This window comes from Tachypleus tridentatus, chromosome 10, assembly GCF_004210375.1.
Source record: "Tachypleus tridentatus isolate NWPU-2018 chromosome 10, ASM421037v1, whole genome shotgun sequence".
In the NCBI taxonomy this organism is placed as follows: domain Eukaryota; kingdom Metazoa; phylum Arthropoda; class Merostomata; order Xiphosura; family Limulidae; genus Tachypleus; species Tachypleus tridentatus.
In genome coordinates, this window is record NC_134834.1 from 135,054,241 (window position 1) to 135,075,748 (window position 21,508).

The following is a 21,508-nucleotide window of genomic DNA, read 5'->3' on the forward strand; positions in this document are numbered from 1 at the left end:
TTTAACATGATTTCTTTTTACAAATTTAAATAATTTTACTCTAATTTTTTTACTGGTTGTTTGGTGCAGATAGCCTAGTTGCTTTGTGCCATAAAAATGTCAAACAACCAATCAACCAACTCTGAGAAAGTTTCAGCAACCATAAGTCTTCTATTAATGTTGGAAAATATTTCCTTGTTTTTACTGTAATGTAAAATGAATATTCTGAAGATTGGAGTCAATTTACATGGGTAGTGTGAGCAAGGTCAAGTGTATATTATTCCAGGGTGCTAGTCATGCCTTGAATAACATGAGGGTTTAAGTCATCTGAGATTCCTAAATTGGGAGATTATATCCACCAACCCTAGATCTACACATTTTACAACATTCAAGAATACAGTTATGTAATTATAATTAATAAACAGTAAATTTACATTCTATTTAACATTTAATTAGGCAGCGAGTTGGCAGTGGGTGCTCACGATCAGTTGCATTTTCTCTTAGTCAGCAGTTTAAAATTGGTAACATTGGCAGATAACATTTTGTCTTTCCAATAACAAAGACAAGACATACATGTTTAGTGTCAGTGGGTGTTGAACCCAAGTAAAAAGGTTTTAGCACCCAAAATACCTGAGTGCTGCATGTATACAGACATGCTCATTTTAACTCCATATAAAATTTGTGAGTATAAAACAACACTAATGCGTTAGTTTAAAGTACACTAAAGGTATAATTGATTATTCAATTAAGTTTCCCAGCTTTAGTAAGAGGAAGTTGTCATTTTATGTAAATATCCATGATTAGGCCTCATTTAAAGTATTTTGTTTAGTATAAGGCTTATCACCTTAATTGAGTAGTTGGAAAGGGTTTTAGAGTTAAAAAAAAGTGGTTCCTGGAATGGAAAACTATCATATGAGGACAGGGTAAAATTAATAATATTATTTTCCTCTGAGAAATGGTGGATTAGAGGAGCAGAATAGAAGAAATTTGCAGATTTTATCTTGGAATAAAGTAGTCAGTTTTTGGACTTGGCAGGTGCAACAGAATTGGGATAATTCAAGAAAAAGCGTGATAAGTAATTAAAATTGTGGAAGTCTTGTATAGTGGGGAAACTATCATTTTCATTCTATTCTTAATATTGTTTTTTACAAAGCAGCTAGTTCAAGATCTTATAAACAACATTCTTTAAATGATCACCTTACACTCAAAGTAAGTTAAGTTATTGTTTTAATGTAGTACACTACTAGTTTTTATATGATAGATCTTATTTGTAAATATATGCACAATATTTATTTTCTTTCAGGGACAAGATCAAGCTTTAGATCTTTTGAAAACTTTGCAGGAGCTCCCAATCACATTAGAAGTCCTTCAGGTAGAGTATAGAGAATTCTCAATATTCCACAGTTTTATTCTCTGATAGATTGTTTAGGCAGAGCATTCATGATGAAACTTGGTAGAATGGATGGCAACTGCCTGTTGTGGAGACACAAGTGTAGAGGACAACGTTTTGAAAGTCTTCCGCCTTTCGTCCTCAAGTAAATTTAATTCTGACAATTAGTAGGTACTTTTGTCTTTTATCTTTTACCAAAAGTTATGGAATGTATACTGATTATTCGGGCTGTTGGATGGCCTGTGCTGTAGGGTTTTGTTTGTATAACCAGTGGAGTAAGACTTTCAGCTGCTTCAGATGTTACTGCCTGCTGAGAGAATGAGAAATGCATTCATCCTTGATAAGTAAAATTAGCCATTATATGAGCAACAGTCATTAGATGCTCATCACCTGCAATGAACAAAAATTTATAGCAGCCATTTTTGGCCTTTATCCTAGAGATGTAATAACTAAGTGAATTTATATATATAAAACTCTAGAAATGTATATACAAAATGAATACCTAGACAGGTTTGTTTTTATAACATAAACACAGTTTATGAATAGTTATTTATATGAATGATTTTTGGTCATTGACTTTAGTAAAAAAGACTAAAATGATTTGAACAGACAACTTAGGTTTACATAAGACATGTTCCAGTATTCTCAGTCTGTTCAATATCTCTAAATCTGCATAATTCTTCCACAAGCATAACTAAAAAAATAAATTGTGTTGTTTTCAGTGGAGACATTCCTGTCTTTATATCAACAACAAATGATATTCTAGTTTAAAAATGCAAAACATCTTCACCTATGTATGATAGTTTTAAAAACTGAAGAATTTAAAACTTCATACAACTATGGTTTGATAGTGCTTCTTTGTTCAGATAATTACAAATTCTGTATAATAACAATAAAGACAAATTGTACTGTTTAACAAATATATTGGAAAATAAACTTTTTATAAAAAATTTGTTAGTTCTTAAGGTATTGTATACAGAATAGTATAATATTGATGAGGTGTTTGATTTTAAAAAGAAACTGTATAGACAGCTACTAATGACTAGAGGGACTTGATGGCTCTCAAAAGTCAGTAAAGAAGCTTTGATCTGGTGACATATTGGTGGAAACATCCATATCTTAACACAGTGAACTCCTCTTGCAGTCAAGGGGAATTGGGGATATACCTATTGAGGTCACACCTCATGCTACTTTGAATTCATCATGAGGAGTTATTGTTGATAGGGATTTGAAGAACATCCAAAGTCAGAGATTTTCGCTGGTTTCTCCACTCAAGGAGTTTATGCAGTGAGGAGTATCTCCACTCACAAAGATGGAATTACCATGCTGACCAATATCCTCCTCCTGACATTTACATCATGTCTACCTGCCACCATCAAGGCAGGTTCTCTTAATTGCAGGGTATGGCCTACATTCCAAACTCTCTCCGATGTTTCTAGTGTCAGCGGTTAGGTCATTTAAAGATGTCATGTCATGGTTCCTTGAGGTGTGCTCATTGCAGTGGCAAGGACCATGATGCCTGTGAGTGTGAAACGGACCTTCATTGCATCAATTGCAATGGATCCCACCCATCCTACTTTCGTTCTTGCCCTAAATGGTTGGAAGAAAAAGAGGTGCAACATTTGAAAACAATTCATAATGTTACTTATTCCGAGGCTCACAAGTTGCTGTCCACTGCTTCATATTGGATGTATGATGCTGCACTTTGTTCCACAACTACAGTGGGAGTGCAGACAGATCTTGGTGCCTCCAAAAGGATCATTCTCAAAACAAATGAAAAGTCTTTTGACCTCCATGGTTGAAAAAAATTGGTAAATCAACTTCAATACCTACCTCTATTCCTTGCATACATTCCAACAAATCCCAAGGTCCACTTCCTTTGGTTCTGGGTACAAGCATTTCCTCGGATACATCTTCATCTCCCACCCCAAGATGCAAAAACCTTGATACAATGGAACTGTTGAGGTTTATGTTCTAATCTGGATGACATCAAAACACTGATTGTTTCCTTCCATCTTGTATATCTTTTCTTACAGGAAACATTTCTGTAGCCTGCTGATACAGTCACCTTTTGGTGGTTTTCTTTGCACAGAAATGACAGGCTGTGTGATGGACGAGTACATGGAGGGGTGGCACTGTTGTTATCAGCATTTGCCCACCCTATCTTTGCCACTTGACACAACTTTGGAGGCTGTAGCCGTCCGTGTTTCCTTGGGTCATACCATCACTGTTCTTTCTCTCTACCTGTCACCTGGAGAGACATATGATTAATTAGTCCTTGATGCTTTCACTGAACAGTTGCCATCTCCTTTTTTAATCCTGGGGGACTTTATTGGACATCATCCCCTGTGGGGAACTGCTGATATTGATAGAGGGGTTGCTCTGTAGAGCATATGCCCTCTGATCACAACCTTTTTCTTTTTAATAGCAGTTCTTCTACTTATTTTCATGCACCTAATCAGTCCTTTATTTTATTGCTATTGATTTTTTAATTTGCTCCCCTTCACTATTCTTTCATTTTTCATGGAGGGTTGACAGTAATCCATGAGGCAATGATCATTTTCTTATAATTTTGAGAGAGACTGCCTGTGATTGATGCCACCCTACCTGCATGCCTTGGTGGAAGCTGGATCAAGCAAACTGGCCCTCTTTCACTGCTCTCGCAGAACTTGATCCTGCCATCAATAGACGACTGTGTGGCAGCAGTAACTGACTGTATTATACAAGCAGCTGCTCAATGTATTCCTAAAATGTTGACATGTTTTCCACTATATCCTTGTCCATGGTAGAATCCTACCTGCTACGTGGCATCGAAATCTCAAAAATGGGCCTGGGATACTCAGTGGGTAAGACGTTGAAGCCAGAAGGAATCTTGGATTGAGTTCACAACCAGTGTATTTTCTACCACCAGTTCAAAACTCACATGGAACAAGATTTGAAAGGTCAGAGGGCAATATAATTCTGTCTCTGTGACTATAATCATCCCTTTACACTGGCCCTTCATTGGTCTGGCAGTACATCGGTTGGACCTGATGATATACACTATGAAATGCTGCACCATCTATTTTCTGATTCTTTTGCTATTCTTCTGATTGTTTTTAACTGGATCTGGCAGGAGAATGTTTTACCTTATACCTGGTGCCAAGTTATTGTCCTACCTTTCTCTAAGCCTGGGAAGGATCCCAAGATTTCTTCAAACTACTGTCCAATTGTTTTGACGAGTTGACTTTGTAAGACCTCGGAGAGGATGGTTAATGCTCATTTTGTTTGGTTCCTCAAATCCTCTCGCTCGCCCAGTATGGATTCCAATGACAACACTCCACTATAGACTACCTGATTCGACTTGAAATGTCAATCAGAGAAGCCTTTCTCAAATAACAACATCTTGTACCAATATTCTTTGACATTGAAAAGGCTTATGATACAACATGGAGGTATGGCATTTTGCAAGACCTTCATATATATGGGTTATGTGGCCATTTGCCAATTTGTATTAATTTTTAATGGATTTCAAGTTCATGTGGGTTAGACACTTTCCTGTTTTTTTTCTACAGGAACTTGGAGTCCATCAGGGCTGTGTTTTGAGTGTCACGCTTTTCAGTATAAAGATTAATGCCATTGTTGAAAAACTCCCTCTCACTGTTGCTAACGGGCTCTGTGTCAATGACTTTCACATCTCACGCCAGTCGTCAAACTTGAGGTATATTGAGTGACAGCTACAGACTGCCCTCAATCATTTACTGAAGTGGAACACAACAAATGGCTTAAACTTCTCTCTATAAAACCGTTTGCATGCACTTTTGCCACCAACAGGGTATTCACCCTAATCCTGAACTCCATATCGGTGAAGTTGTGCTGCCAGTGGTCCCTGAGACAAAGTTCTTGGGGCTTATCTTTGACCGTAAGCTGACCTTTATATTGCACATCAAGCAGCTACAGGTCAAATCTACAAGAGCACTGAACATCCTCCGTGTCCTCTCTTCCACCACTTGTGTAGCAGATCGATGTTCTGTGCTAAAGATATATTGTGCTCTTATTTGATTGAAACTCAACTATGGAGCACTGGTCTATGGCTCTGCCAGACTTTCAGCCTTAAAGATGTTGGACCCCATTCATCATCAAGGACTTCAGCTCTACACTGGGGCTTCCTGTATTCCTCAGTTCAGAGCTTATACGTAGAGTCTCATGAACCTTCTTTTCACTTCCGCTGTTTGCAACTGTCTTCACTGTATGCTTTGAAACTTCATTCTTCACCAAAACATCCCACCTGGGGTTGTGTTTTCCTTCCTCAGTGCACTATATCTTTTCAGAACAGATGATCTGCCATTGCTCCTTTTGGCCTTTGTATCCTGGCACAGTTGGATGAATTGTGTCTGTTCTTGGATAACATTGCTGTATCCACTGGTCAGCCCATCCATGGCTTCTTACAGTCTCTAAATGTGACCTATTTTTAAGTCATCTGAGAGAAGCAGACACTCCCAATTGGAAATACTGCCTGCTATTTGCTTAACATCTTTTGAACCATTCTTCCATTTTTTTTTATACAGATGGTTCAAAATCATGTGACTGTGTGGGCTCTGCCATTGGTTTGTTGTGGTTCGGCACAGAATTCTATATACAATTTCTGTGTTCACTGCTGAACTGTATGCTATTTCTCTTGCCCTGGATCACATAGAAGCTAAGCAGTACTTAAACTGTACTATTTATACTGACTTGCTTAGTCCTCTACTGGCTCTGGAATCGCTTCACGTTAGTTCACACCTTGTTCTCGCTAATATTCAAAACTGGCTTGCCCATATCTTTTAAATATCTACTTCTATCCAGTTTTTTTGGATACTGGGCCATGTTGGTATTCACAGGAACGAGCTCACCGACACCGCAGCTAAATCTATCTGCTCTGGCACTATCACTGCTGTGCCTGTTCTGTATGTGGACTGTGGTCCTGTATTCTAGGCTCGGCTCAGTGCCAGCTGGCAGTCAACTTGGAGTGACCAACGTGAAAACAAGCTTTTCCAAATAAAACCCTATATTGGACTTTGGTCATCTTGCTTCTGTAAAGATCGGAAAGAGGAAGTTGTTCTAACTAGGCTAAGCATTGGTCAGTTTTTTTAACTCTTCATTTTCTTTTATGTGGAGCTGATACAGCAGTGTGTAGTCTGTGTAACACTCTGGTCACAATAAACCACATTTTACTTTCCTGCTGTCGTTACGACTCTCAATGATGGCACCATTTTAAGCATGTTCTGTTCCAAGGTTTGTCCATAACATTAGATAATGTTATTGGTGATAGTGACACTATCCACCTTGGTAATGTTTTTAGTATTTTAAAGGCCATTTATCTTTTTAATACCATTTAAGTTGTTTAATTTATACACTAGACCTTTTTAACGTGATTCCCTTTTAAGAATCAAAGTACATCTAGTTCAGTTTGATATTAGAAAATGGCCGTAATGTTAAATAACTCAACCAGGATTGGATAGGCCAACTTCAGGTGACTAATGCTGCTGTTTGAACTACCTGCTAGTCATCCTGGTGAGTTATTATTAAAATTTTGCTGCAAGCCTTTTAAAATTTTTATTACTTTACTTTTTGAATATGGCCATAACATCAAATATTTTGGAACCAGGACTGGAAAGACCAACTTCAGGTGACTGAAGGTGGTTTTTGTACTTGCTTGTTATTCTTCCTGGAGAGTTATGATAACTACGATTATGATACAGAAAGTCCTTTACAACTTGTATTACTGTAGATTTTCTCTTAACATTGTAGACTATATGTAAACATTGGTTTTGTGCTATTTGTTTTTTTAAAATTTAATTTGTTTTACCTTAATTTCCTTTTATGAATTTTACTAAATTTACTTTAATTTTAACTGCTTACTGGATGTTTGCAGATAGCCTAGCTGCTTTGTGCCATAAAACACTAAATCAACCAACCAACCAATCCACCTATCTCCAATTGCTGGCTTGGTGTATGCTGGTGCTTTCAGTCTTGTTGCAAAATGATTATTTCTTCCTGACAGGATTTCCCCATAGAATGATCCCTCCATCTACAGTTTTTTTTTTTTAGTTATGCCCCAACTGAACACTTTCACTACCCACCTGAATAACAGACTCCCTTTGTTCTTGTCCTCAGTTTCACATCCTTCAGCTGTTGCATTTGATGCCTTCTGTCAGGATTGGGTTGATCTTTATATTTGTGTATATCCTCCATCCTTCTTACCAGAGTTGCATCCATTACCCAAACCACTCAGTGTCATGTCCTTGTTGCTTTGTTTTTGCTTGCTCAACCTTGGTTCTCTTGACTCTTGGCCTCTCCAGTTTTCACCACTTTTACTTCTTTCTCTCTTTTGTCAGTCTCAATTGCCCAAGGTTCATTGGGCTCTCCAGTGTTATGTGGCATGTACAGCTTCCTTTTCTATTTCACTTTTTCTCTCTTATCTATTGCAGTCCTTCCTTCTCTCTCTTCTCCATACTAATTGAATTTGTCAATTTATTTGCTTGGCTTATTCAGTCCTCTCTTGTAATGCTTGTCACCTTTTCCATGTTTCTTATTAGATACACCATTGTACCATGTGAACAGTTCATAACATTTTCATTTATCATTATATTCATCATCTGGCTGTGTCCTTTTCCACTGAATTTTGTGTGCTTCCTGGATTTGGTTGTTTAGTAGATTTACATTTGTGCCAGCTAAGATGTTTGGAGTGGAAATCTTCATTCTCTTCTGGTTCCTGAAGCTTCTGTGGGCTCTCCTACTACTCTGGCTTAGTTTTTTCCCTTTCATACGTTTCTAATTTTGGACTAGAGTAGATCAAACAATTACTATTAGATGTGCCCTAGCCACTACATTACACTACTGACCAGTCTGGCAATTTGGTCACACCTTCATTCTTCACAAGCAGTGAGTATACCTCCTTTAGATGTGGTGCAGTCTTCCATATGAGTGTTTTCTCTCTAAAGAGGAGTCAGATTCCTTAGGGTATCTTCAAATGCATTCTGAAGGGTGCTCTTTTAGGTATTTTTGCCCTGGCCCATCCACCAGACCAGAGTGGGATTCTAAGTATTATATGAGAGAAAGTAAAAAAAAAAAAAAATTGTATTGGAACTTAACATTTTCCTATCCTGAAAATGTATTTCCAATATATATTTACTTCTGCTCACATTTTCCACCCTTTCTCCCCACTTCCAGTGCTTTTTTTGTGCTTAATCTTGAAGTGAAGATTGGTTCTACTGTATAAAGGGAGTCAGTTGTTCTTTGATGGTGTGTCACACTTCCTACTGTGGACCTTGTACTATTCTGAATGATAGCTGATGTTGGACTGGGTGATGGGTTATGTGAACATAATTAAGTATTTATCAGGAATATATTTTCAGTGTGGGATAATGTTTAAATTAATACAGATAACTATACTGAGAGCTTGTGATGAAAGTGTTTCAATTCAATCACACTATATCTGGTATATCCAGTGTCAACAATACCATCTGAGATGTTGAAGGTAGTAGTTCCAGTTGAAACACTGATATCAAATTGCATGAACAATTGTTATAGTGTGGATGTTGTTGATACTGATTATTTTATAACAAAATAATACTGTAGCTAAGACTAGTTGAATTCAATAATATATTAATCACAAAGCTCATCAATAAATTATATTCAATTAATTGATAAATCTCATGAGACTTGGATTATTGAAGTAATTGGAAATGGTTATGATTGAAAACTATAATTTTCTTTGGTTGATTATTTTTGGGATTTGCAACTAACCAATTAAATTTAAGTCTTAAATCAATTCAAAATAACAATGATAAATCATTGTAAAAGTATTTTGATTACCTGAATGTCTGGTGATCATACTCATTAATAATCTCTATGAATGAACAATGATGGGATAGCCTGTAATCATGGATGGCTCATTAGTAGAGGGTAGCCTTGTAAGCTTGGCTTCTAATCATATTACAGTTCAAAATCATTTTGAAGTGCTGTGTTTTAATTATTACAGTTTATATTAGACTATTCATTTTAAAAACTCATTTTGAACATTATTTAATACTAGGATACCTTAAGCAGTGCCTTTTATCCTGGGATGTTTGTCGATAATTTTTCTAATCAAGGTAAAAAGTGCAAATTCTTAACAGTGGGTGTTCAAGGACATTTGGATTAAATGTATTATACATAAAATCAAAATTTATGCAAAAATGATATTTTTTATACTTTATTCTATGCAAATTAGCCATATTTAAGAAATTTTAACATTTAATTGCCAATTGCAACTCCAAACTGATATGTCTCCACATGCTATATCATGAGTGTCACATGCATGATATAGCTGCTAGCTTCTTGCAGCACTTTGTATATTTAATTTCCTTGATAATCATCAGCTACTAACTAGTTTTTTTTTTTATATTCATTATCCATGATTGTAAAGTAGTAGTATTTGTATGAACCTTTCCAAATATTATTTTGTTAACCTGGTTTAAATATGTTCAAACGTACCAAAAAAAGAAATCTTAATGAATGTGTTTAAATTGTGTTGCCACTCAAATGGTTTCAGCCAGAGATGAGCTTTTGACATTTGTGATGCTCCATGGGTGGCTCAAGACATCCTTGGTGAATCTATCGCTAAGAAACTCAGATTTTATAATACCATACTGGGGTAGACTTCCAAAAGATAATTTGCAGATTCTTTATAGATATGACTGTATTTTATGGACTCTTCAACTTTGCATTTTCTGTATTACTCAGTTAAGTAGCTTGACCTTGCATTGGGTTGAAACTTTAACACAACTCTGCTATAACTTCCTCAAATACTGTTACTTCTCATTCAGATATTCTGTGGCATTGAACACCAAATTGTCCAATCTCAGGGAAATATTTGCTTTATCCCTATTGGCATGGTTATCTTACTGCATGTGACACAGTTCTGGTATCTTGGATTCAAAATGTTGTAAATAAACAAAAAGTAGTTTAATCAGTTAGTATTGCATAAAATCTTAGCTAATATTCCATATTTTAATAGTGTATCAATCTTAAGTTGTGAATTGTATAAGACGGTATTTTTTTGAAAAATCCTGAATTCTTTTCACATGAGGCATGTGACACATTTTCTCTGGGTATCTTTATTTTATCCACTACCCCCTCCAAAATTTACAGAATTAAACATAAATTGCTAACTATAAAATCATCATTGTTTAGACAAACCATAATTTTTATAGCCTTAAATTTTCTTTGTTTACAGAATTTTCAAATAGAAACTTGTATATTACCTATAACCAATACAAAGTCAAGGTTTTTATTTATCAATAGCTCTTGTCCCATAGTTAAGAAACCAGAAAAATTTTGAGTTAGGGGAAAATTGTCTACTTTTGTATGTTGTTAATTTTTTTGTGCATTATTTAATTATAAAAAAAATAGTGCATTATTACCATTAATATAAAAAAAGTGTTAAAGTGTTATTAACAATCAATAGCAAAAAAAAAGCTAGAGTAAGTACTTTATTTCCTTTTTATCATTTTTATTCTTTACTTATTATAAACATAATTAATTAAAATATAATAATAGGGATCTTTTTAGGTTAACATAAATACAGTAAAACCTGTCTAAGTCAAACTGCATGGGGTGGAAACCTGTACAAGCTGGAAATATCAAAATTTTGCAGCATTATCTTAAAATTTCTCTTACAAAAGGCCCTTTGTATTGTGGAATCTGTGTAACGCAGACACAAAACTCTTTCAACCACCTCATCTATCTACAAGTAGGACTAGAACATGAGTAAGTAAGGTGGAAAAAATGCTTTTGATTAAATATTAATTTCTTATTTAATTGCTAATATGTTTAAATATTAATAAATTCTTGGACATTTTGTAACAGTAAGTATTGGTTAAATGTATTCTGTTCTTTTTTCTGCTGTCTTTATTCTGAAGATCACTTTTTCAAAGAACAATTGACTGCACTTTTGGTAGCATTTGCTGATGGGTAAACTAGAGAAACTATGGGTAATAGGTAAAAATGAAAAATCTGTGCTGTTTCAAAAATTTAAGGAAGAATCACCTTCCTGTGGAATGGAAAGCAAGTTATGAAGCGTGGATAAGTGCTATGTTCGAGGAATTTTTGAACAAATTAAACAAAAGAATGGAATAAGAAAATAGGAATATTCTACTTTTCCTAGATAATGCAACTTGTCACCGTAAAGTTCAACTTTAAAATGTTTATTTAGTCTTTTTACCTACATGTACAACATCGGTTCTACAGTGTATAAAATTGAAATACAGAAAATTGATGCTTCAGTATGTCATTAAAAACATGGCCAACTGTAAGGGAGCATCTGAAATGACCATGAAAATTTACGTGTTAGATGCAATTGTATTTTAAAGTCACTCAATAAAATGCATAAAAGATGAATGCATAATGAAATGCTTTCGAAACTGTGGATTTATTCTTGATGATAACGGAAATTGTGGAGAAGTTGTTTGTTGTGACGATTCTAGTGAAATCCAAACTGATTGAGAAGATTAATGCAGATGATTTTGTGAATGTCGACAAGAATGCTTTAACAGAAACTGATGAAATTGATTTAAAATCTATAATAGAATTGCAAGATGGTAAGTGCGAGAGATTCAGAAGATGGACAAAATTGAAAAGATAGTGAGATACTTCATTGCAAGTATTAAGTTATATTAACACTATCAAATTGTATGCAAAAATGAAGAGGGAAATTGAAAAGGCCTTAGAATGGTCATTTTCTTTTAACCGCATGAGAAAACCCATCAAAAAAAAATTAAACTGTTGAAATTGCACACTTTTAAATTTATCAATCTTTCCCTAATATGAGAACTGTGACTTTTGTTATTTCTTTTATCTTCTTGACTTTTTTTACCACCTTTACTCATTATAATGCTTTCATCATTCAACCAAAGTATAATTTCCTTAGCTACTGATCTTATTTGTTTGCAGAGCAACAATATAGAAATTTGTATCCCTCTTGCCATGCCCAATTGTCCCTTCCTCTCTTTCAGAACTTGCAGATAATTCTCTCTGACTTTTAAGACTATATTATTTATAACCAGTAGAAAACCAAAGTTTTTCTCTATCAAATGATGTATTATATTACATTTTTGTCTGTACAGAGAATTGTCTATTTTCAAAATTTATTTCTAAGAGAAACATATCAATGAGCTAAGCTGAATTTTTAATGGCTTTTGTTGCTGTTAGAAAGCCAGAAAAATTTATAGTTATGGCACGTTTTATTTTTGTATGTGATTATTTTGCTTTCTTTGGTACATTATTTAATTAAATAGAAATTATTAAATGCATTAATAAAACTAGTATTAAAAAAAAAAGATTAAGTTACATCTACAGTTGAGAGCAAAAGGTTAAGACCCATTTAAGCAATTTATTTCCTGTTTATCATGTGTATTCTTTATTATTATTATTATAAGAGTAACTAAAGTGTAAAAATTAAAACTCTTTAGTGTAATTGAAGTAAAATGAGTAATATTAATGATTTTGTATGAGATGCTAACAAGTAGTTTGTGCACAATGTAATCTGATACTGCATGTTTACTATTTGATTTACAATTTATAGGGTGAGAATGCTACACAGCTCAAAGGGCAATAAAATGAAATTCAGTATAATATATGTATATTGTTACAAGCTTTAAGCTACTTAGGATAAACAGTTGTGCTTTGCTGTTACAAATGTGCTGTGATTTCAGAAAGAAAATTGGGGAAACCCGTAACTTCTTAATTCTTTATAGTGGTAACGAGGTCAGTCAATCTCTTGTAGTGCTAGAGTAAAGAAAATACAAGGATATGAATTTTCCAAGGGAAGAAAATTTGATATTTATTTAGGAAGTTTTAGGGTTATACAAATTATATTTAAATTTTTTTCAGCTGAAGAAAAGTATTTTTAACCTTATTATGAAAATTACTTTGCACTTATACAGGGAAACAGCATGCAGTGTAAATTGTAAATTCAGTTTTTCATTGAACATTAACATGTTTTTTTTTCCACCAGCAGAAGGTAAACATGTAGTGTACATTGTATATGAAGTATTTCATTGACACATAAATGTATTATTTAGTGAAAAGAAACTATATTAGATATGAATCTTATCTCAATGAAGCATATTACCTTGCTTGACGTGACAGAACTGACATCAGATCATAGGTCACTAATAGTTTTGCATGATTTGTATTGAGAAATGATTATTGCAATTGATTGTCAATACATATCAACATTGAAATTTTTAGAAGTTTTTAAGTATGGTCTTTACTTTTTCATTCACTTTGTTTTCCTTATTAGAGAACATACTGGGAAGATAAACTGCTTTGTTTAAGATGTTGCATTTAACTAACAGATGTCACCTGATGCTGTATTTCAGAATCTCCAGAAACATCTAAAAAGTAATTGTTTTTAGATAACTTTGTATTTTTTCACTTGTAGAAACTACTAGGTGTATTACTGTGATGTTTATTATTTATTAGTACTTATAACAGGAGCTCCCTTCAGCTCTTCTGCATCTATATAATATTTTATATTGTCATAAAACATCTCAAGTGATTATTAAATATTTTGTTTAACTGTAGAAAACCAGGATAGGTATGACTGTTAACTCCTTAAGAAAGTCAAGCAGTGATGAAGAGGTTATAAGCTTGTCTAAGTCTCTGATTAAAAGCTGGAAGAAACTTTTGTCTGGTAAGATATACAGTAATAATAAGCCTTTTTTTTTTTTCTTGAGTGAGAGTAGTGTTTTTGAACAAAATTTTCTTGTCACTGTGCTTATATTTAATGCTTTATATATATTAGCCAGCTGGTACTTTTGTGAATTCTAAATGTATATAATACATGTAACATCATTCTGCACTACTATATGTGAATGCAGGAACTTCCTAATGAATATTCATAAGCCCCATTTCTTGATTTATTAATGTTGATTTTTCTTGTTGTTATATTACCAGAGAGTAGATGTTTTATGTATGAAAATAATTGATATTTTAACTTTTAACATGACATACGTAAGAATCAAAATTATTAATAGTAAATGAGACATAATGGTTGTAACATTTTGGTTGTTAACTGATCTGAAATATAAAATGGTCAGTTTTGGGATTATATGTTTGTAGTGTTTAAAATGGTGAATGATGATTTCATGCAGAGTTGCATTATTTGTTTAATGGGTTCAACACAGCAATGTTTGTCATTAGAGCAGGGAAATTTGAGGTACCCACATTTACTAATAGATTTAACCTTTTTCTGCATATGTTACAAGCTTGTACTAAATTACATCCAAAATTGAATTAAGCTATTTTATTATCACTGTATACGAATAAACTTGACGTCAAAACATATTTAATAAATCAAATTTTATGATCATGTACAGTTTTAAGCTCTTTATTTAAAAGGAAGTATTTAAAGTCTTCAGTATTCACTAGTATGACAGCTGTGATGTTTGCTCTGAAGATTTTTCCTCTACTTTAATTTATTTACCACCCCCATCCCCCCAAGAATAAAAATTTAGTGTAAGATAATCATTCAAATTTTGATATTGCACAAGTAAAGCAATTTTTATAGCCTTCAATCCTAGTTGCTTATGAAGCCAATTAGCCATAAAGAAAAAAATCAGACACACTTGTCGTATTTTCTTTCACAGATTGCCAGGAACTTTCTATAATATATTATAAGTATTATTTATGACCAGTTGAAAGTCAAAGTTTTAATCTATGAAATGGCGCATTATGTTGTATTGTTTTCTGTTCAGAAAATTATTTTACCTCAAATGTTTTCTTATGTGAATCATGTCAACAAGCTTAGCTGAATTTATAAAGGGTATTACTGCATAATTAGAAAGCCAGTAAGTTATGAAAGTTATTGGACATTGTTTACTTTGAGCATTTCATTGTTCTGTGCTCTTAGGTGTGTTATTTAATTAAATAAATTTGGTGTGGTAGTAGATTTACTGTTTACATAAATTGAAAAAAAAAGTAGTCTTACCAAAAAAAAAAAAAGACTTGAGTAAATATTGTATTTCTTGGTTTATACGTGTGTTATCTATTGATTGTTATAATAAAAGTAACTACTATGTAAGCATTAAAAACTTACAGTATAATGAAAAAAAAATACTTCATGAAATATACTCTTGAGCTGCACATTTTTTGACTGGCTTACAACTTGTGTAGCATGATTATTAGTTAAACATGCTTCAAAGAGTAATAAAACAATAAGATATAAACATAAGTATACTGTTATGAGCTTTAAGCTATTTTAGATAGATGACTGTGGTTATATGTAATTATTCTAGAAAAAAAAAAAAAAAGAGGATTTTTTTATGGTGGTTATAAGGTTGGTTGACTTTGCCAGGTGGGTGTAAAGTTAGGTTAGAGAAAATACCCTAAAACTTTTATCAGTATAATTTTATATTTTTTATCTGTTTAGGGGGTTTTGGAGATTATGGAAATTAAATTCTAGAATTTGAAGGGAAAAAGTATTTTAATTGTAACATTTAAAAATCACTTTGCACTTAGAACAGTCAACACTCTGACCCCAAATATTCAAACAAATTTTTGTATATAAGACTTGGAATCTTTGCTGAAAGCTTGCCAGATTTCATGAAGATATGTTAAGAAAGCTTGGTTATTTTATAGTTTGTTACAGTTGTATTGTCCCTGATATGGAACAGGGACAATAGCACCTTTTTATCATAGTTACAGGGTTAATCAAAATTATACTTCAGTTGATTAATCAAAATTAGTGTTTCCAATTATTTCAACAGTTGATTAGTAAAAATTATGACTAAATTGACTGTTATGAGACTATTTGAAAATAGGGTTTTTGATTATTAGTTTACATTTATTCCAAATATCTAGGTAATCAAAATATTGCCATCAGATGTGTTTTTCCCATCTTTATGGCAAAGTTAGTAAGATCATCTGCTATTTCACTATTTGTTTTTTTTTTCTAGAAAACATGGTTTGAGGAGCATTGTACTAATTAATGGGGGCCACTGATTGATTATTTAGCAAGTACCTCTGATCACCAAGCTCTACTTGTGGTTGGTTCTTAAAGCATGTTTGTTTTCAGGAAAAGGCGATGGTAATGGGGATGGATGTGGTAAAGAGAAGAGTGATTTGAATAGTAGTTCAGCTGGTCAGTCATCTAATCAACAGACAACACCATCACCAACTCCAGCTTCACTAAAGAATTCTCCAAAACAAGTTACTTTCCCATCTGATACAACAAATGCAGTCCGTCTTAAGTGTCGTGAACTGCTATCAGGAGCTTTAAAATGTGATGGTAAGCATTTTCATTAGGGCAGTCCAGACAATAGTGTTTGTAAATATATTGCTTATACTTTCATGAGGCCATATTTAATGAAGTGTGTGTGTGTGTGTGTTTTGATAGTCTAGATATAGTTACTTTGGAGTTTGCAGAATAATTATTTTCTAATATCTTCACCCATACCTTTTTCTTGGAGTATTTTATCATTGAACAGATAAGTTGCTTGATTTAAGATGTTTCATTTAATATTACCAAACTTTGTCTGAAATATTTTATTTTGGAATATCCAGTAATATTAAAATTCATTAATTGGATTTACTGGTAATTTCACAATTTTGTAGAGCATGCTAGAGCGCTTAATTATAGATCTTTAGTGATAACACATGTTATTTATTGCTACACATGACAAGTACCTAGCTCAGTTCTTGTGTATCTGTGAAAACTACCTGTTTCTTGAGCTTAAACTTGGGGTATCGTATAACTTAACATGGTTTCTGTTTGCTTATACGTGCATATATTATTTCTACCAAGATGAATTTTCCTAAGATCACAGGATAAAGGCCATGTCATCCCATTTGTGGATTTACATTAAAAAACATTATTGAACTACTATTTCATGAATGTCACTTTGTATAGGCCAGTTTTGTATTATTGGATATGGTAGCATAAGTGTACATGATCTGCATCATTAAACTTCTGTAATGTTAATCACACACTGCTGAAAGGTCAATAAAATAAAAATAATAAATTTATAAATAAGTATGCTATTTTGAGATTTAAACTATTTACACTAAATATTTGCAGTTTCATGTTATAATTTGAAGTAATTCTATAACACAAACAAGTGTACTTTTATATATTTTTTTATCGTGGTTACAATGCTGATTGAACTGACCAAACCTATCGATACAATTGTGAAAATAACAGATAAAATATGAAGATTTTCTTTGAAAAAATGTTTGATAACTACCTGGAGGGTATTGGGAGGTTATTAAGATTTTGCATGTGTAATGTGAACATTTTCTAATGCATAAAAGTATATTTAATCATAAAATCAAAATTACTTCATGTTAACACTTGAAAATAAAAAAAAAATGCACAAAGAAATAATTAAATAAAAAATATTAAAACTTACAGAATCTGATAATTTGTGTATGAACATCTTGTAATGGTTTATGATGATCTGCAAAATTTCATGAAGATGTGTATATTTTAACCCTTTTCCTATGGGTCAAGGGTCAAATGCCATGCCATCATGTTTCTTGACTTGCATTCAAAATTTTACTTAACTATTATTTTATAAATTTTGTTAGTAAGTTTGGATTCAAATTGTAGATTTTAATTCAAATTTTAATATTACGAGTTATTTTTTAAATTTAGAAGTAAGTATTAAAAGAACACTTCTAAATGTAGATTTTAATGATTCACATGGTATGTTGAATGCAGTACTGTTTAAAATTGAACCTTTTGTGATATAAAAATACTAAGTCTGTAGTTTAGTACAAATTAGGAACTGAACTTACTACTATTGTCAAGTTAGAATATAAAATAAGAATTTTGTATCTTTTTATTTTGCTGAGATACGGCTTATATACTGAATCAAACGCTGTGGTCTCATTAAACTTGTCATTTTTTTTTGAAACAGTCCCTTGTATACTCTTACCATAGTATATTATATGTGAATAACCAATCAACTGCTTAGAATGTCCCTAGAGCATGTTTTTCAGCCATCTTATTCTTTAAAAAGGCTACCATTCTCTTTGAAACTGAGATTTCAAGAGTTAGGTTGTTTTCAGTCTGCTTGAAGTTTCATATGTTTTTAAATCTAAGTACATTTTAGTCACTAAACTTAATAAGCTGTAGTGGAATTATATGGTATCAATGTAGTTATTTATCTTTTTTTTTTTGATATTCAACTCTACATATATATATAAAACTTAAAAAAATGTTTGATATCCTCCGCATGCGAAATGTTAAGCCTTTTAACATGTGTAATGTTAGGTAGGTATGACTGGAAAGTCAGTATAATAAAAAAAAACAAGTATACATTTTCATATATAGCATTATGAGACTTAGTCTATTTGGACTAAACATTTGTATTTTCATGTTTTAATATAATGTGTAGTCATTCTAACATGAAAAAGCATAATTTATTTTTATTTCTTTTTGATGATTACAAGGTTGATCAAGAAATAGACCCCACACAGTATGCAAATAAGATCTTGGGGACGAAGAATAGTTTTTAACCAAAACATGTAATCACTTTGCACTCAGGCTAGTAATGAAACACTGTTTTCACAAACAGATTTTTAATAAAAATATTTTATTAAAAAATCTGATTTTTTTTACATACAAAATACTTGTAATCTTTACTTAAATTCTACCAAATTTTGTGAAGATGCACATTATATCAAAAGTTAGTGTAAATATTTAATGTGTGCAAATGTGTATAGATGAACTCCTGTATACCATACCAAGCCTGTAGCGAAAGGGTTAACTGCTTTATGGTTACTTTGGGGAATACAGGCTGGGTAGAATCCACCTATCCCTAGTGGAAAGGTTTAAAAAAATGCTGGGGTATTTTGTAACTTTCAAGTCTTTCAGCTCATTCATAAATTATCTTTAGTCTTTTATTAAAATATTTCCTCAGTTGTGAAGCAAATCATTCACTGCATAGTTTTTCAAACATTTATAATTTTGTAGAGTTTTATTGGTATTGTTCTAGAAATAATGTTTCTATTAATGTAAGATAGAATTTATTTGGCTTCTATAAATGTGATGTTTTTCCTAGAAGTAGTTAAATTGATTTTGGTTAAAAAATGTAATTGTTCACAAGTGGTAGAACTATCATTTGTAGAACATAATACAAAATGAGACATAATGTTTTAAAGGAAAGGTATTGAAAAAAATGTATAATTTGTTACTGTTATTTACAGAAGTTTCAGATAATATTGAAGATCCAGAAGAACTTGCTGCAAAAATTGAACATTATATCCTTAATCATGGTGCTGGCATTTACAAGTTTATTTTTCTAATACTGATTTGTCTAATTTCACAATAAAGGTACTGACAGATACATGTGAAAAAGATTATGTAGAAATTGTCATAACTATATTGGATAACTCTTAGCCTTAGGTGATAGTTAATGAAGACTGACTTACAGATAATTAAAAAAAAAGGTAACATGATGAAAATAGATAAAAATTGCTTGAAACTTTATCTATTTTATAATATTCCAACAAGTTGTTAGTTTAAAAACTTTTAACAATACTGAAATTCATTTGTAAAATTGTATATCTACTATTGAAAAGTTTTTAAAACCTTGTTATTGTAAACTTCAATTTATACTTCATGAGATTAATACTCCTCAAATTATTGGTAGTGTTTATCTGGTCTTCAAAATAAGTAAATTACCATTTGTTTAGAAATTAACAACAAACAAAAAAACATTAATTAAAGAACAGTAGGGATAATTTAGAGAATAATGACCAGAAAGAGTTGGGATCAGAATCCTTTTCTTGCATAAAAAGGATTCTGGTAATAGTTCTTATTACAATGATATTAAAAGTTTACAATATGATTCCAAAAGATTGGTGTTTTCTATTTTGTCAGTGTAATACAGACATGTGAAAAAGTTAGGACACCCTATGAAAGCCTGCATATTTTTGTAACATTTTTGGATATATAGATAGTTAATCTCAATTTTAACAATACTAAGAGATTATAGGAATATAACTAAACAATTAAAACTGAAGAAAAGACTTTTCAAGATCTTCTGTTCATGTAATTCTGCAAAAATGCATATTCTGAGGAAAACGTTAGGACACCCTACCCCCTAATAGCTAGTGTTTACCCCCTTTGGCTGAAAACTACAGTGAAATGCTTCTTGTAGCCATCTACCAGTCTCTGACATCGGTCTGAAGAAAGTTTGCCCCACTCGGCAATGCAGAATTATTTCAGCTGTCAGATGTTTGAGGGGTTTCTTGTATGTACAACCCGTTTTAAGTCATCCCATCGCATCTTAATGGGATTAAGAGCTGGGCTTTGACTCGGCCATTCCAGGACTCTCAATTTTTTAGTTTTCAGCCAGTCCTTGGTGGATTTACTGGTATATTTTGGGTCATTGGCATGTTGCAGGGTCCAGTTCCACTTCAGCTTTAATTTTCGTACAGATGGCCTCACATGATCCTCAAGCACCCTCTGATACACAGTAGAATTCATGGTGGATTCTATGATTGTAAGCTGTCCAGGTCCTGCTGCAGCAAAGCATCCTCAAACCATGACACTTCCACCTCCATGCTTCACAGTTGGTATGAGGTTATTTTCCTGGAATGCTGTATTTGGTTTATGCCAAACATGTTCTCTGTTTTGGTGTCCAAATAATTCAATTTAGAACTCATCTGTCTAAAGAACATCATTCAAAAAGTCCTGGTCTTTGTCTACATTCTCTCTGGCAATCTTCAGTCTGACCTTGATGTTTCTCTTAGAGAGGAAAGGTTTCTTCCTTGCACACCTCCCATGCAATTTAAACTTGTGCAGTCTCTTTCTGATTGTAGAGGCATGCACTTTTACATCAACAGTAGCCAGAGCCTTCTGTATGTCCCGTGATAACGTGTTAGGGTTTTTGGAGACCTCTTTTAGCATCTTGCGGTCTGCTCTTGGGGTGAACTTGCTTGGACGACCAGACCTGGGCATGTTGGCAGTTGTTTTGAAAGCCCTCCACTTGTTGACTATTTTCTGGACAGTGAAATGGCTGATTTCAAAATCTTTCGGGATCTTTTTAAATCCCTTACTAGACTCATAAGCTGCTACAGTTTTCTTTCTGAAGGCCTCAGACAGCTCTTTTATTCTCACCATGGTGC

General features: G+C 32.9%; 1 protein-coding gene across 6 annotated transcripts in view; it reads left to right on the forward strand.

Annotated features, from left to right (window-relative positions):
* The window catches only part of TfIIS (RNA polymerase II elongation factor), a 63,297-nt gene that overhangs the window by 28,022 nt on the left and 13,767 nt on the right, over nt 1-21,508 (forward strand). For 3 of the 6 annotated variants that reach the window (XM_076463872.1, XM_076463873.1, XM_076463871.1), the window contains exons 2-5: nt 1,283-1,351; nt 13,958-14,066; nt 16,449-16,661; nt 19,583-19,636. In XM_076463872.1, coding sequence (XP_076319987.1) covers nt 1,283-1,351; nt 13,958-14,066; nt 16,449-16,661; nt 19,583-19,636 — 445 coding nt within the window. Of the gene's footprint in view, nt 1-1,282; nt 1,352-10,943; nt 11,141-13,752; nt 13,775-13,957; nt 14,067-16,448; nt 16,662-19,582; nt 19,637-21,508 lie in introns of those variants that run through there. The other 3 variants (XM_076463876.1, XM_076463875.1, XM_076463874.1) reach the window with 3 other exon arrangements.